This window comes from Acanthopagrus latus, chromosome 12 (genome assembly GCF_904848185.1).
Source record: "Acanthopagrus latus isolate v.2019 chromosome 12, fAcaLat1.1, whole genome shotgun sequence".
Classification (NCBI taxonomy): domain Eukaryota; kingdom Metazoa; phylum Chordata; class Actinopteri; order Spariformes; family Sparidae; genus Acanthopagrus; species Acanthopagrus latus.
The window spans coordinates 7,490,883-7,509,479 of NC_051050.1; the positions used below are offsets into that span (position 1 = coordinate 7,490,883).

The following is an 18,597-nucleotide window of genomic DNA, read 5'->3' on the forward strand; positions in this document are numbered from 1 at the left end:
GTGAGGTCATCCTGCCATGACTAACAGGGGTCCTCGGGGTAAAGAGGGTGTGGGATTCCTTTTCTTTTCCGTATTGCCTTCAAGGGTACTGTGTGTGTGTGTGTGTGTGTGTGTGTGTGTGTGTGTGTGTGTGTGTGTGTGTGGGGGGAGGGGGGGGGGTGTTAGGGAGAGGAGAGGAACAAGAGAAAACATCCAAACATCAGCAGAAGAGAAAGGCCCAGCCAAGTCGGCAAACTAGTGGGAGGAGGCCGCCAACAGATAACTTGCACACAAAAGCACAGCTCCTCATTACCACACACATGCTGAAGTGTTTTATTTGGACTGGATCCCATGCGATAGTTCTGAAGCTCAGATTCCTGGGCTGCCCTATCTCCCCTTCAGCTGAGAGAAAATCCATGCTCTGGTCATGGGAGTGTCGGAGCAGGACGGTTAGGAGGACAGGACTCCCGCGGTCACACATTGCCTCTGGAGATAAGTCATGGATCTTTCACAAACACACACATATACACGCTGATATCCTACCCACAGAGACATGATTAACATGCCAATTAGACCAGGAAGCAGGAGGCCTCAAGGCCTCCTTTTTTTTAAAAGCCATAAATAGAACACACATGCAAATACACCGTACAAACACAGTGCCATGCATGAAAGCACATTGCGCACAGGCATGAATGCGTAAACATACAGATACCATGAAATGATCAATGGAGTCCTCATTCCATTACCCACTACACCATCCATCCACCCACACACAATATACATATATAGACTTCAATAGTAAACGTGTCTTGCCGCTCATCTTTGTTGCTATAACCAAGTATGTGAAACAAAATGCCATGAAAGATGGAACTGAATGGTACTGAAGCAATTAGTTATTTAACTGGGTTGCAATTGAGAAGAGAAACATTTATTAAAATGCCTTCGATGTCACAGTATGCTCGTGTTAGCCCTTAAAAACGAACTCTGACACATTGAGGCATCAAGCCTTCATAAGGGAGTCAAATCAGTTTATTTTTAAGGTTCAACACTACCATGTTCTGACAATAAATGTATCGTAAAGTATATATTTTTTGGTGTTTTGGCTTTATTGCCAGGACAGTTGAAGATATGACAGGAAACAAGGTAAGAGAGAGGGGGTGTGAGAGGGACCAGAGTCGAACCCGGGTCTACTGCAGCGAGGACAAAGCCTCGGTACATGAGACGCCCGTTCTACCCACTGAGCTAAATGGCACCCCGATAAAGGTATTCTAATAGTTTCAAAGAGGGTGCCCTCAATTTTTCTTGCGCTATTGAAGAAAAAATCAGCAACATTTTACAAGTGTTAGGCATTTTTTTACTTGAGAAGCATCTTAACCATATCAAGGATTATCGAAATTGAGAACTGAGGTACAAACTGTTTTGCAACTATGATAATCGAATCCGCATCTGCAATTATGCGCTGACATTTTACAGATTAATCGATTGAAATAAAAATATTCGATAGACTCGCTGACTACGATTACGGTACAGACGGATGCGCAGCAGCGTCATGTGAGGAACAGACACTCCAACTCCACCAACGCGAGCTCTGAGAGCAGCACTGCACCGCTCGGCCTGACGCTGACTGATAGCTGGCTGTGGATCCTGAGGGGCATCGGGAGTTTAATCACCCATAACCGCAATTACAGACGTACACGTCAGACTCATAAAGCACTGAAACAAGATGAGCGCCTCCCTCCTCTCCTCCCCTTGGCGCACATCAGCCAAATTCCACTAAAGCTCAAGGAGGAGCGAGGGAGCTGAAGGCATAAGCTCAGAGAGAGAGAGGGAGAGATCCCTACCTAGTGCACTGCATTAGAGGGGGAACTGCCACGCAATAATTAGTGCTTTTAATACACTTATGAGCCATAAAACAAGTCGTTATGCACTCTGTTGTGGAGTAGTGTTGCCTTGTTGTCAAAGTGAAGAGGTGTGCTGAGTTTCTACTGAAGATATATGAAGATCTCTGAGAGCCTTGAAACACAAGATTCAAAGAAGTATACCACTGCATCAGTGATTGCACGAAAAGAAAACATTAGCATATCAAATACGCAAACCCACGTATACACACTCATACCTAAAGTGTGCACGTCGACGTGCATACGAGCCCACACTCTTAATGATCACATAAAAGCTCATAGTACACCATAAGACAGGCCTTAGGATGGATTAAGATGCAAGCCTTTATCAGTGGGTTCCCACAATCCCCTGTAGAATATCTCCCTCTCTCTCTCTCTCTCTCCTCTCCCTTTCTCCTTTTTTTTTTCTTTTTGCTCTGCTCACTCTCTCCATTTCCCCAATACCTCAGGGATAGTTCTGAGATTAAAAAAAGAGAGAAGAGGACGAGAATGATAGAGGATGGTAGAAAAGAAGGAGAACACAGTTGAACAAGCATGCTAATAGACAGGCCACGGGCATGAGGTCAACTCCTTTCACAACTCTGCTGCTTGACAGCGATACAGCTAACACGAGTGTCTTTGTGGTCATACAGCAGTAAGTTGAGCACAACGCTGCATTACGAAGGATAAGATGCGCACTAGCAGGTGAAGAGGACAAGCTAGCAGGGGTCACCAGGTCAAAAGGTCATCTTACGCAGAGGCTGGACAGAAAAGTGAATGAGCCATCACATGATGAGAGGGATTAACTCTTCTTCACTGGCTGTGCAGTGAAAGCAGCATATTAGCAGTTATCCACCAGTTAATACACTGGATCTGTTCTGACAGATTATGCAATCAAGTGGAGCCAAAAAGACACTCTGACTCAATCCAATTTTTACCTCAACTGGAGGTTTTTGAGTGCCCCCTAGCTCAGAACAGAGTAACAAGAGGTATTGTAAATTGTCTTTTTGGAGATGCTATCCCTTGGCATGAACTTTCAAAAAAGGAGGGGTGAAGCTAAGGGGTACAAGAGAGGGACATATTGGGATTGGGACTTCAGGTTGTGTTTATGGCCAAAAGATAAAATGATTTTCATTGATTATTTGTTTAGACTGTAAAACAGTGTAAAATGCCTTTCATTCCAGGGCCCAAGCTGATAAAGATAAATGATTTCAAAAAGAGCGAAAACCCTCACATGTGAGCAAACAAATACAGAAAATTAGAAATCACAGTGCCACAACTTGTTTTAGCACCAGTCAATAAACACCAGTAGCACCAGTAGACAAAGCACAGAGGCGGCAATGCTTTTTACATTCACAGAGCACACCAGTGCAGAACAACACGATCCAGTCTGCTGCCAATAGAGGGCCAATTTACACCTTCCCTCTATGATGCTGAAGCACAGATTAGAGACAAGCTTCAGAGACAACCTTTGAACTCCTGAGCTGACCAGGGGTGAGCGCCGGGTCGTAAGATCACCCGAGCAGTTGATTCATGAGACAGTGGCTGTATAACACCGGCTCTGTGTGAGAGACAGAGGCGGTGTTATAGCTTTCTACAATAAATAAGCCCTCCACCAGGGACGATGAAACTATATGGACGTGAACATCAGAGGAATACATGCCTTGTTTCCTCATCATCCCCAATCTAACAGACCAGAGTGTTTTTCCCCCCTCTATCCTCAGCGAAACCTTCCCACATGATCGGCTCCGATTGACTCTTCAGCTGCACAATGATGCGAGATAAAGAGGGTGGGCTGCCCCGTGTGTGAAAGGTCAACATCTCCTTTGGGCGCAGGCGAGCGCACATTGTGTAAACAAGACAGGCAGAAGGATCAATCACGTAGACCCTATTTATTGGCTTAGTTGGCCGAGAAGCACATCCGCCCGAACATGACTCAGGACTAATCGCATGGAGAAGAAGGGGAAGGGAGTCACAACGGCGAGAAGAAAACAGACGCAGGGAGAGAAATCGGCGAGTAGGAGGGGAAGGAAAGGGAGGATGTGAGGCGAGCTGAAATAGAAAGTATGTTTCTTTTGAAATAGAAAGTATGTTTCTTTTCAAGCGCAATTTTCCCTGAGTGGAAGTGCCAGACATTCAATAAAAAGCCGTAATACTGACCGACATCTCATATTCTGTATCAGAATTATTAGTGTTCAATTAACTATCATCAAATCAGGTAGGAATATAGTCACATGAAAGAAAGTTGATGGAAATGAACAAATCTTTTTTTTTTTTTTTTTTTATGTTGCTGTAAATTATAAATATAACTAGAGATAAAAGACAGAGAGAGAGGAGAGGGAAGTGGTCTGATTGATGCATCATTAGCAGCTGTCTGGCCTCTTAGTGAAACTGAGAAATTGCTCTGCAATACAGAGCAATGAGGGAGAACTGGGATGGAATATCAAACCACTCCAGACTTCAACAGTGACATTTGGAGATGTGAAAGCATTATAACATGCTCCATCGAGGTTGTGACAGGGGACGGATCAACACTCCGAGCCTTTCTGTGAAAGGGTCATTCCATACCAAGCTCAATAGGTATCAAAAAAATATGGGAAACCTTGAAGTCAACACAGCATAAATATCTTCTTATGATACCAAACCACTGAGCGCCTGAAAAGTTAGCTATTTAAAAAAATATTAAATTATGCTTGAGTGTCATAACATCTTTGATTTTTTTTTTTTTTTTTTTTTTTTAATTTACTGTATATGCAATGAAACGTTTCAAGGAAATTAAAATAACCCTTCTTGGGAAAATATACAGTCAAAATATCTTGTGGGTTTTTAAGCTTAGTAGGTATATTTATAGCAAGGTCTGCTGCTCTCAATATTTTATGCTGGACCAAATGAATTCTAGATGTGATAGAGCTACATTAATACTACACAGAATCCAGATTTGGTTGCGAAACAGTAAAACAAGATTATTTTTTAAAAATACGAGATTCTTTGGTCAGTAAAAAAAACATTTATTGTTTATAATTTAATGAATGGCTTGGTGTAAATCAGTTCAAGTTCAAAACTGTTCAAAAATAAGCAATTGGTGAAGCTCATACAAATACAAAGACTCAAAAAAGATGTGAATAGAACAAGGGGCCAGACTTTTACTCTATAAAATCCATGACATGAACTGGGAATTCACCCATAAATAAGTTTCATGTCATGTATGATTAAAGGTTTGCACGGTCATGCCGACTGTGTGTGATTCTAATTTCCCCTCATTTCTTAGGCATGCCTTCCCCCTCCACTTCCCGGCAGCACACAAACAGGAAGGCAGGGCCCTTTGTCTTCCTGGTCTGCTGCGCTGAGGGATTTGTAATATAGAACATGGAAGTAAACATGACGAGCAACTGCAAACTTGCACTGTCTTATCCTTGATACTGGATTACGTACTGTACCACATACAGCGCTTATATAACTACAGAAGCAAAATGTCTCTTTAGGCTCTAATGCAATCAGAGTAAATACTGAAATCATTAAGTTCATGTGTTCGTGGATATTTCTTAACTCTTTCTTAGTTTGTCATAAAATATGATGACATTTAATGCCTCATTCTTCAGCTTAAACCAAAGCTTCAAATGTTTAAGTAAAAGTCAAAAAAAGAGGGGGGTGGGGGTTAGCATCAACAACAGGATATAGATCCTGTAAGTGCACTCAAGTCATGAAGTGAAACGCTGTACTGCTCGTAGTAAAAACACACACAACACTTCCTTGGATAACACATTGGCATCCACATTAATTAATGAGACTCGACAGAAGTCACCCACTCGTTCCTCCTCCTCTGACTTAGTCTGACTGATGCAAGCAGCTTCCTCCCTTTCAACTCTAAGTGCAGTCTGATGTACAGTATGAAGTGGGGGATAAAACATTGTGAAGGATTTATTAGTGTCAGCATACGCCTCCGGTGAGGAGAAAACATGAGTGATTTTGTTTACAGTCACTTTCGTGTAGACCTTCTCGTCCTGGAGCCACTGCTCCACACTTATTGCATCTTTGAAGAATATTTTGACAAAGATCCTACGTAAAGAACGAGCCCTTTCTCTTGCTCCACCAACTGAATCTCGCTGTGAGGTGAAGCAGCCTCTCTTGTCCATGTCGGGACTTGGTTTCTCTGTTTATTCAGCGAAATCTATCTTGCCAGTAATCTGTATGTTGCTCTGTGAGGTTTTTTTCCCCTGGAATCTTTCAATGTTTGATATGGCAGAGGCTGTGAAAACTCCCCTGCTGTTTTTAATGTCATCCAGACCTGAAATGCATTGCACACTCTGTACATTTCTTGGCGTTCTCACATGCTGCAGTCTGTGCTTTCATGTCACTCACTTCATTGACAGTTCATCGCAAAAGAGCTTTGATGATTGACAGTCATGTAGACAGTATGTGGTCCTGCTTGTTCTGATATGTTATTAATGCTTTGTCTGGCCTGACATCTGTCACATTCTTTTTTTGAATGTTTAAAGACCAATGGGAGCATGTTTCTGATCTGACAGCTATATTATTGTACTGAGCTCTCTGGCAGGGACTTGGGGACCCATGCCGAGCAGATAGAGAGCACAAATCTGGAAAGCCACCATTTTCTGTATCAGGAGAATTGGATTTTCAGACTCATAAATGCACGTTTTCAAATGCAAGTGTTTTTTTTTTGTTTTGTTTTGTTTTTTTTTTTGCTTTACTTTCAACAGCATGTCACAGAAGGATTGAGATAGTGGAGATCAAAGTGGGAGATGACTATTCAGGCCCGGTGCCCAGCCGGTCATCCTGTCTAGTCAACATGTTCTACATCACTTAGTCATCGTTTTGTGCTCACACGTTTTTCTTTTCTTTTTAAATAGAAGTTTTAAAGGCTAAATACAGCCAAAACATGCAATCATTATCTACTCACCCCCATGCTGATGGAGAGTCAGGTGAAGTTTTACAGTTCACAAAACTTTTCTGTCAGGTAATGAGTGATTTATCATTTATGGGTGAACTAACCCTTTAATGTCCAAAGTGTGCCTTTATTAAGTATGAATACTTTATATCTATATGTGTCTTTCAGACATTCAATAAATCTCAATCTGTCACCAAAAAATTATTCATAACCATAAATTGACCATAAATGACACTAAACGACAGGACTTTCCTTTTAACATCAGTCTCTTACAGATCTTTACATAACTAGAGAAGCCCTTAAAGGAAATCTAAGCACTGAATACATCTGTACAACTCTGTGCACTTGCATAATCATGCGATCACGTTCCCTTAGATTTAGCTTATTACTAAAACGTCTATGTAAACCATATGCACAAACAAAGAAGACACATGGTATATCTGACAGTTGAAAGCGATTTTAAAATGTGTGTTACAGACATATCGTGTATTAAAGATATTTTGTATCGAACATAACTATCATGAACAAAGTTGTATATGCAGAGTTCTTTGAATTCTGCTGACATACAAACACTGCTTGCCGACATAGCGGTTAGACATTACGTACATTCTGAGAGATAAAAGATTGATCAGACATCCTCCCAGCCATTAAAGCAGGCCAAAGTCAACTTCTCAGCTCACCTCTTAAACACTATCTCATAAAGTATCACCAGTTTCAGTGATAATTCATGCGGACAGATAACACAGAGCTGTTAAGCTGTGTTATAAATACCGTTTTTAGCATGCTGCTCAGAGAATAGGTTATGATCATTATGTAACCTGCAGCACTGCTGTGCTCGGGCATTCATTTTTATACTCCCACATGCTTAATGTGTAAAGTTCACAAATAGTGATTATGCAGACAGGTAGAGCGAGAGGCAAAAATCAACAAATGCTTAATTACCACATAACACCGGGGTACAATCAGTGATAATAGACTTGTTTGTTTTTCCATGAGCACTAAATGCTCTTTTAACCCCTGTGACCTTTGGCTGGCAGATGGAGTGCAGACAAACAAGCACAGAGATTTCGGGTTGTATTAAGCGTAATGATGCCAACAGACACCATCCCCTGCGTTTGAGTCAGTTTGTATGTTAATCACGTCTCTCTTAATTGTTGCACCTGTACGCACATCGACAGAAAAATATGACCGTGTGTGCGGTGGATTGCTGAGTCCCCCTCTGTTGATACATGTGTATTAGGCACTTGATACTGTATGTCTGCTTGTCGCGTCTCAATTTGCGCACGCTGCCAACGAGCAAAGTCTGAATAATGGAATTGGCGGCGTGTTGGTGTCGGGTGAGATGCTGCCACCATAAAAAAGCCTGGCCCGGCTGTTGTGTAATCATCAGGCTTGTACACACGTGCCTTGCCTGTGTGTATCACAATACATGGAGCAGATGGCGGAGAGGGTGTTAAATAAACACAAATACATGCTCATAACCAGCTAGGGTTACGGGCAGCTGCTGCTTTTCGTCTTTGACATGGATGTTCTATAAAATCACACCCTGACCATCTCTGTACGTAGGAGGATGGAAAACAATCACAGCACAGAAGACATACACAAGTCATTTCCAGGAGAGGTTTACAGTGCATCATAATCATTCACCTGTGTGGTACATGCAAAATACACACACACACACACACACACACACACACACACACACACACACACACACACACACACACACACAGATGTATGCATACATTTCATATTTCAGCACAACCACCTACACACCCATGCTCAAACATAACCATACACAAATTTCGCCTGCAAAAAGCCACCACGAAACGCATTATGCCCGTGGCTGCTTTTCTCTCTGACGTCAAGCGCTTGTCCTGATGCCGTTGTCTCCGCCGGAGAGGAAATCTTGAAGAGCATTAACAGTTGGGGACTTAATGTTCCAGAGCCTCTAGATGGTTTCATAATATTCAGTGCAAAACTGTCACGTAAATGATTAACTCGTTCCAGGGCGAGCCCCCTGCTGCCTTGTGGGGGGTGGGGTGGGGGGAGTTAGGTAAGGCAGGTGAGTGTGAGCGGCATCCACATCCATGACGTACATGAAATGTCAGAAAACATGGGGGGAAATGTTAGCTAGAGGCTGTCATGAAGGTTATGTCTTCAAATAGCTTGTTTTTGTCTTGCAGAACTTACAATGATACAGTGAGGAGAGCCGCAGATCCTAACATGACTTACTCATCAATGATCAAAATGACAGATTTAAATGCTCATCTGCTGGCTTTTGAGTGTGTTTTTTTTTTTCTTTTTTGTCTTCACCTCAAAGCTTTGTGAACCAGCAAATCTTATCAGTATGATTCATAAAGGTCCGGCTAACTGAACCACACAGCCAAAATGGTCTGATAAATAACAACCAGAGATATGTCAATGCTGAGTCATGAGTTTTGACTTTGACCCCCAAACCCCCCCATCCCCTCCCCTGCAATCACTTACTGCCTTCACCGCCCTCTCTGGTTATTACCATTGCTTTCCCCATCCTCATTTTCAAAGTCATGGCACCACAGCTGCACAACCATGTTAGTCAATTAGCTCAATGTCAGTGACTGTAATGGACTTGTGGACATGATGCCCCTGTGGCGTTTGGAGCGCTCTTTCACACAGACTCTACTCTATCACACAGTCCCATCGACTGAGCCGCCTGCGCGGGCAGACGCTAAAGGTCAACTTTCTGCAACAGTTATCCCGCCAACGCCCCAGGTGCCCCGGCGGGCAAAAGTAAGACAGATGAAGGAACCGTCCAGTCTTAACAACCTCTTCTTTTCAATAGATTTTTGCCATCATTTCTGCAGTCAAAACATTGTATTCACCAGGTCACTTGTTGAGCAGTCAGATGATTTTACCTTGGGACTGACTGAGGTCCTATGAGGAACTCCTGGCGGCTACAGGTGTGACTGAGGTGTGATGATGAACAGAGACGCTACTGCTTGAAAACAGTATGGCTGCTCATCAAGAGTTTCAACCGATATTTTTTAAATCATATGTGATTGGCTGAAGGTAGCCCGTGATAGATGGTTATGGATAAACGGATCACCACTCACCTGCCCAAAATCTTTTTTTTTTTTTTTTCAAACTGCCTTCCAGTTTTTGGGGACGACTTCACAGATGGGTCAGTGTGAAAAGCTATGTGGAGTCTCAGGTTATCAGATGATCACACCACTCTCTGATCTCAGCAATTACTCTGGTGAGTAAAATGATATAACCATTAGAAATGAAAACAACAGGACCCACACAGTATTAAACTGTTTTTTTGGGCTACCCAGAACAAGCACTATAGTCTTCACTCAGCCTTTGAGATGTCCTGCTTTTCAATCGTAGTTCTGTTTGTTTGGTAAAACAGGGGCTAAAGCTTTAGTGTCGCCACAGCGGCCACAGTCTGTTCCTCCAGGGCTGCCAGCTTCTCAGACCAACACCGCGTCTCAACAAGATATTTCCATTAGCCACCACATTACCATCGCTCCCCCCCTCTCTTTCTCTGTGCACCCTCAAGAAGCGGTTCTCTGAGGAGAAAGCACGTGGCAGTTGCAAACACTTCTCCCCCCACTTCCACCTCTCACATCCCAGCATGTACTGGCCCTGCATTAGCACACTCGGGTGGGCCTGTTGCTGTGCAGCAGAGACATGTGACATTGGGAGGGAGGTCAGGGCTCTGCCACCCCTGCCTCCCTCTCAAACCCATACTCGTGCGCACATCTTCCGCAGACCTCTCCGGCCCCTTTGTCCTCAACCCTACAACCTCCCCGAATCCTGGTTCGCCCTTTGCAGAGGTGCAAGGGTGGCGTCTGCGTGAGCTGAGGTGGCAGGTGCTATGTTTCTGACCTTCCACTTCATGAGATCGGCTTCGGTGACATTCGGATCAAGCGCTCGGTTGGGCTACCTCTCCCTCCCCCCATCGCCCGGCTGGCTATAATGCCAAGCGTGTCGAATCACTTTAGCATCAAAATACCGACAGCCCCCCTCCCTCCACTCCCTCCTTGCCCCTCTCTCTCCATCCCCCCCAACATCACTGAATGTCCGGCTCACTCCCCCCCCCCCCTGTCCCTCTCTCCCCCATTTCTCCTCCTCAGGGGGCAGGGGGACACGCACAGTTTGATGACGTGTGGCTGCCGTTGCCCTTCAAATTCCCATTGACAGGGACAGAGGCATCTGACCATAGTGAGAGGAGGAACAGCCAGAACCAACGCTGACAGCATCAAGCTCCCAGTCCACTCTAAAAAGGACACCTGAGCTCCCTCACCACCCACTTAACACACAGGCCACTGAACAAACACGAAGTGGACTGAGATGCAGGAACTCTGCTGTAGCATTTTTGGGGAGTCTCATTACAGTTTAGAGGGAGGTAACATAATAAAAAGGAGAGTAAGAACGTATAATGGCACGTAATCAAACATCGTGACCCAATGTCCAAACTGCAGAGTGACATGACAAGTTACTAAGGCCAAGAAAAATGTTCCTGCATTCCTGTGCTGTTGTTTTTTCATAGTTAGCAAAGCGGCGTCGGATGTTGCAAGCAAAGCATAACAACCAGAAAATGCATGGTTCCGGGAGAAAATAAGACTCGACAAATAAATCACAGAAATTGGCCTCTTCCTTTGGTCTGGCCTTGTCCAAATATCTGGCTCTGCCGCCGTTAGCTGATCCAGATGTTCAAACCTTTTGGATCCTCCATCATTTTAGTGAAAATGAGGACAAACAAAAGAGGCACCATAACCGATTGCATTTCTTAAAATCACATCTTATTTGCACTGTTGTTCTTCATCGTGTTCATCTATCACAACACACATGACAGTTATTTTCACTGAGACTAAATCATTTGTTTTCCTCATTTTCAAGCTTTATCCCTGCCTGTGGTGTACTTTTCTGCACACAAAGAACACAGTTCCCACTGTTTGTTTGCACAGCGGGGTGCAGTGTGTCATGAGCCACTCAAACTGTTCTTTTGCAAAGATGACACATGTACATTTTTTTTTTTTTTTTCATATCCCAATCCTCCAGTGTTTACGTGAGGTTAGAGGAGGCCAGTGCCCCTCAACACTTAGTCAGCCTCACTGATATAAACATGGCACTCAGGATCAGGCTTAAGCAGTCAGGAAAGCCGGAGCGCCCGCCGCAGTCCCTGATGTGTCTATCAGCTGGCAATAACAGAGATAGAATCAGGGCCGAGATATCTGGGTTAAGACGTACACACTCATTTGTATTCATGCCATTCCTTAATTTGCCCATATATTTTAGCGGCGTGCCCAGCCCGCTACACTGTGATTAACATACTGTTCTGTGTTAGGCAACATGGGGCCTGAAGAATGAGAACTTGCTTATTCATGTTTAATTGATGTTAATAAAACATGCAGGGTTTCTTTTTGCCATTTTTTTCCCTCCTCCTCCAGTTGGAAAGCCTCACACGCTGTACTGTAAACCTCACTCACTGGGTCGGGATCAACTCTGAGGAGAGAAGGAATCTGTGGCAGAGGGAAATTTCACCTCATCTGCGTAAACTGCCTCTGAGAGAATACATTATCGACCAGCTAAATATAACTGAGGATGCGACTGAACATTAATTTAAAACAAAAACGACTCTCTTTGGCTTGAAATAATACAAAGGGCTCGCTCTGATTTTAAAAAGGAGAGGGAACAATGGGCAAATTTGTATTCAGCTCAAAAATTCATTAGGCATTAAATTATGCTGTACTCCTGATAATTTAAATTTAAATGTTGTTTCCTTTGCAACACCACGATTCAAATTTAAACTCATAATGATAGCCTTTGAGAATTTGAGCTTGGTTAAAAATTCAAGTCCCAAACCTCAACTCTACCGCCCCCAATTACACCGCTGAGATGACAATAACTGCACGATAGCAGGGATACGACCACTTCCTGTATGTCCCCCGTGTCCCTGGCTGCCTGCTCGCCTTGCTCCGCACTGAGTTTGAGCTTTAACAATGAGATAGCATTTCACTCTGATGGTGCTAGTGGGGATTATAGGCTCAGAGAGTTATCAAAGGCTTAGTCGCTCTGATTTCGAGTGACCCGCCGTGGATGGCTGCCGTCACTCTGTGCCAGGACGGAGACCTCCATCCCTGCAGATGCACCCTGGCTGATGCTGCCATGGCTGCTGGCCACCAGGGGCCATGTCACTTTGGGGGGAATCCCACTGGCAGACACAATGGACAGATAGAATGAGTAATGAGCGATTCCACATGAGATAAAAAGACTAGTGCAGTGTTTCTCGGAGAGCAGTACAGATAGACATAAATGTATAGAGACTGTAGAATTACTGTTATTTAACAAGGAAACAGTAAACCGTATGAGTCAAAGATTTTAAAGTTACTCTCATAATGACAATGGATCCGCAGGCTAGGTTTCACACGAAAGGCGTTGCTCATTATGATGAGCCACAGACAATTTTCACCCGAGAAACCGTTCCCTTTAGCTCCACAGATCATTTTAGCATCTTTCATGTCACTGGGAGGCTATTTTCAGCAAAAAGCTCCTGGTAAGCCCAACAGACAATAAACATGAAAGATACTCCCAGTTACTGCTGCTTACAGCATCATCTAGCTTTTTATCTTATAGCATCCAGCAGCTAAAGAGCCAGATGTTTCCCTCAGGAGTTATTAGAGACCAAATACAGAGCTTTGAGTGAATATGGGACTTAGGTTCACCTAGTGGCCAGAAATACAACTGCAAATAAATGCTAATGTTGTCCTGGCTGGATGCTGGATGTGTAAACATGGAGCAGTTTGCCAAAATACACATCATATCTTCTCTATAATAAGGCGATGTGTCAGATCTTGTGTTGAAAATGTGTTGTGCTGCTCAGAAGTGTCAAAAGAACTGATTAATGCAGTTTTTTTCAAGATCTACCTTACAAAAAGGTTGAGACCTATAATTTTATATTCATTACAATTTGACATATTTACCCTTTTAAAAGTTTGTATCAGCTGTCTAAAGTGGACAAAAGCAACATTTTCCCATCTAACATCAAGTTTGAGGTTGATTTCTCAAAAATGAGCCTCCCAATTATGGGATTTATCAGAACAGGGAGGGATGCTAATGAGGTCAGATTTTATGATGCTATCATTGTTCATGTTTGCTACCGTCAGTCAAGATAATTTCAGACTTAATCCGACAGGAAATCATTTCGCTTCACATCCCGATTAATTTTCACAACAAATGCATAAAGCCTTCAAATGCCAGGAGCTTCAAAATCCTGCAGCAGGAGGAATTTGTATATCTTTGGAACCACAGCCAATATATCACACATTATCTGATAAGTTCAACATAAATTAAAGCAGCCAATTAACTGATCAGTTTGACAGTTCTTATCCGAGTTATGACAAACCCCAGTACTCTGGCCTCAAATAACACCCTTACATTACAAAAATGTGGAGACGAGCTTGCTGCTGCTTAAGATTGGGACGGTTGTGAAGTTTGTGTATTAAAAATAATCTGTAGTGTGTCCAGAAAAAAATGGGGGCCAGGGCCCATAATCAGCAGCTTGGCGTCCTTTGGCCCCTTTGGCTGCTGACCCAACAGGAAGCAGCCAGGGAGAGCACTGACTCTGGCCAGCCAATTAGAGCTCAGGGAGCATGGAGCACGCTGAGGCTAACGAGCTCCCGCTCTGTGACCCTCCTCACCTCTGCAGGACCCCACGATGGGAAATATGAGGAGCCGGGAGCCACTTCAACTCCACGCCCCCCTACCTCTCTCTCTTTAGCCTCCTTTGCCTCCCCACCCCGGCTTCTTCCCCCAAACCCTGGTGTGTGACCACAAGGTCTACAAACACATGCTGCCTCTGTCCAGAGGCCCACCACATGGCTTTTTACTGCCGCGCTGATGCTAAAAGCTGCACACAGAAAAACAATGAGCTTGTACACACACATTCCCTGCATGGAGCTGCGTCACTTACATTTCCCTGTAGTTTACTCTGGCTCGGTTCTAGGCGGAGGAGCAATGGAGCTTCCATCCAAGTAGTCTGAATAGTAAATGGGTTCCAAATTAATTGGCGGGATTTGTGAGGCAGTGAGATAATTCGTCGGCACTGCAATGAAGTGGGACTGCCGTGAACACTAATGTGGCTTGGCCTCGGGTATAATGTACTCGAACAAAACACAATCAATGAAGAGTGATAAATCAAATAGCAAATAGTGCACCTGGTTGGTTAAACTCAGCAGGTAGTGAGAAACAAAGGGCGGGGCCATCATCATGCGGGTGTGTTTCCGGCACGCCGCTCAACCACATCCAACGCTAATGAAATAAAAAGAGGGGGAGCCAGTAACAATCATCTACGTCCAACACCCCCACCCCCTTTTTCTCTGCAGGCAGAATTGGTCCTGTCATTTGGACCCTCCAAACACAGACCATATGTGGGTTCAGCCCTGGCAATCAGACTGCATTGTGGAGCAGGCGGCTGAGTTCATCAGGAAAAAATTAGCCCGCCGCTCTGCAGGCCTCGCTCCCATTGGCCAGTCACGCGGCCCGCTCCGTTTGAGGGCACCCCAGACATTCCTGCGGATAATCTTTTCCATTCCTCTGCTCAGCTCGGTGAGGACAGACCAAATCACAGCACAAGGCCTGCATTGTGAGGGCCGTTTTCAAAAAGCCCTGTTTTCAATGCTGTCTCTCTTTTATGCTTTCCCTCTCTCTCACCTCATACACCACAATTCCAAAAAAGAAAAAAAAAATCGTTTTCCCCATCATGACTTCTTTTTCTCATAAACTAAATGATTGCCCTTTTTTTTTTTTTTTTTTAAATGTTCCTGCGGAAAAGCAAAGTCCCGAACACTACGGTTCTCACAGTCCCTTTCCAGTAAGAGTTTGTTTTTGAAAAGCCCAAACAATGTAAAACCGCTGAAACCGGAGCCTGGCCACATCAGTGTGCGGCCTGAAGTTCAACGGCTCGCTGCTGAATACGGCTCCCCGGGCGAGGCTCGCAAACCTTCCCAGAAACCTCCTGCTCGGTCGCCACTACATGCCTTGCACCTCCCACAGCAGCTTGTCATTGTGGCCGTAGTCGGGCGGTTGGAACTTTGAGATTGGAGGACAATCAGACGATATGGGGACACTGGTGGATTTATAGTAACACGTTCCATAATTAGACCCATGATTATTACAGGCTCTATAAACTTTAGACTCCAGAGCGGCTGCCCGACCTCTTTAGCAGTAACTTCATTTCTCTCGAAGCACACTCTGCTCTTGGCTGCTCGGGGAGCATTTAACGCACCACTGAATCGGTTTAACATCTTCTGTAGGGAAACGACAACAACAAAAGATAGCAGAATCCACTTTTCAACACTTTCACTCCTCCTCTCCTCTCCACTTGCCCCTGAATCGGTGCTAGACAAAATAATCTAACACAACTTGTATCCCAGTGTGCTGGGCTTAAAATAGCCACAACACAAAAAAGGAAAACCTTTGACACACTTCAGTAAGACTACGCTCCTGATCCAGATGCTCCTAATTGTTCAGGAAACACATCCACCCTTACTGCAGGCTGTGACAGTAAAAAATGTTGCAATCAATCAAGATAGCCCTGTAAAATACACAAAGATGGGGGTGAGGTTTGTGGAAAACGGTGCACCTCATGGATCATGCTGAAACTTGTCCATGATAAAGTATTTGCCCGTGAAAGAGGGGGTAGCTGCTTCTCATCTCGCCTCCGCTGAGAAAAAAAAAATGTTGATCTGCCAGAGATAAAAATATGAAATGTGGACTTACATTTTCTATTTGCTCTTAAGAGTGTGAAAAAATACAGGGAGACAAAACTTTTTTTTCTTTATAGACATCAGGCAAGAGTACAAGCTGCTGGTGTCTCCAGAGATGTCAGAGCACTGGGGCGGATAGGAATTATGTCCCTGTCAGTGTCCTTTCTTGAACTTTCACTTTCTGGTGTAGTCACAATCTAGCAAAGTGAAACAAAATTGTTTAGGAATCATATATATGATATGATTTCACCAGTATAATGCCCATTCACGTTTCCATTCTTTGTTTCGAGAATGACATCATTTGGGGTCGTTAAGGACGGCTGCGTTTCTGGTTCTTGTGGGCAAAACTTTCCCAACAATCAAAAACAGAAAAAAAAGAAAGACAAGGAAATCTGTGCAGTTATAGATTTGATCAGTGTAATCATATTGGCAAAATTGAATTACATCTTTTATTTTTAAACGCCCTTTGGCAGATCCAACAAACATGCATGAATTCTCCCTTCGCTTATCACATTCAGATTGTATTATACTGTAGATTGAACAGATTTTATCATTTCCGCTGTTATCTGAAATTTATGATACAGAGCTGTTTTTTTTAAAGCAGCATTAAAGAAAAAATGCACAACTTTGCTAAAAAAAAAAAATTAAAAAAAAAACCTACTCATCGATTTCCTGAACATTACATCCCTTGTTTGTCCTCGATTGAAAAACAGGCCACCAAATGACAAGAGGAAGGCCATTTTCACAGAACATTTAACAATTTTCCCTGTACCTTTTTAAATTCAATGCACCACTCCACCGAACAAATTCCACTGATGCAGCTACAAGCACTTCAAGTAGGATTGAGATGAACTGAATCAAGCAAACCAGAAAATAGATTAATATGTAGTGCTGCGCAAAACTGAACAAATGGACTGAACCCTGAGCTGACTCAAAACATTACAAACAAGGAGATGCACTTGGTTTCTATTAGGCACTGACTGTATTCTGTGACCAAAAGGAAGGGGGGTGGGGGGAGAAGAAAAAAGGGGGCTTGAGAATATAGTCTATATATATTATTTGTAAAGACTGTTCAGAATCAATGCTGAACATCAGAACAAGCCTGTGCATACTTCATCTTCCATGCGCTGTGAGGTTCTACTTCATAAATAGAAATTCAGATGTACGTATCTAACTTTAAAATGAAACAGCTGCTCTCGTGGAGCTGTTTATATGTTTATGTGACTTTGTCTTGCCAAACGAGTCACGCTCTCCTCACATGACAGGCAGTTCAACTGGTCACAGGCAGCACTGACACTGCAGAAGAGAGGGAGCGAGCCTTGGGGATGGAGTGATAAATGTACCAACATATACCACATGGTCTAGGCATCTCTGTCCCTGTATTGACTGGCCACACACCAGGCAGACGGATCAGCATATCCACTGATGTCAGGCCCAGCTTGTCTATGTGAGTGTGCACGTGAGGAGGGCAGGCTGAGGCTGAGCACCTCTGTTAACAAGCAAAGACACCACTGAGCATGAAAACCAGATTGTAGCAGCCCCCAAAGAGGCCCCCAGCCACACCCCTTGCCGGAGGCAGTGGTGTGAGCATGTGTGTTTGTGTGGCAGAAACAAGCAATACTTACTACACTTGAGTTCCAACAAAGGCCCTTCTTTGTGTTCAGAAAGACTTTTTCTTTAAAGAAAATGCATATTTTAATGGTAAGATATGACCAATATCTCAATTAAAGGTAATGAAAATAAATCTGTAAAACTAAATCTGGGCCCCAAAAGTATTATTTGATTTCCCTTGAATGTCTTGAAAATAATTAAATTCAATGAGATGAGATAAGATAAGATAAGGTATTATTCTGGACTATTAGACAGTCCAACAAAAACGGCAAGTAAGCAGGTAGCAACAGGTGTGTTTCCACAGTCAGTGTTACCTGTGGATAGGCGACGCTGATGGAGGGGACACATGCCGCTGAAACAGGAACAAGCCTCGCCTGAGCGACCTCGCTGCATGGGAGGAGCCAACGAGCACTGGGGCTTCAGGAACCCTGTAAAAAAAAAAAAGAGGGGAAGAAAAGTAAGACAAAGA

At 43.6% G+C, this 18,597-nt stretch overlaps 1 protein-coding gene across 4 annotated transcripts in view; it reads right to left on the bottom strand.

Moving 5' to 3' along the window:
* The window catches only part of rxraa (retinoid X receptor, alpha a), a 113,204-nt gene that overhangs the window by 67,695 nt on the left and 26,912 nt on the right, over positions 1 to 18,597 (bottom strand). For all 4 annotated transcript variants that reach the window (XM_037118316.1, XM_037118313.1, XM_037118315.1 and 1 more), the window contains exon 2: positions 18,443 to 18,556. In XM_037118316.1, the coding sequence (XP_036974211.1) occupies positions 18,443 to 18,556 (114 nt within the window). The remainder of the gene's footprint in view (positions 1 to 18,442; positions 18,557 to 18,597) is intronic.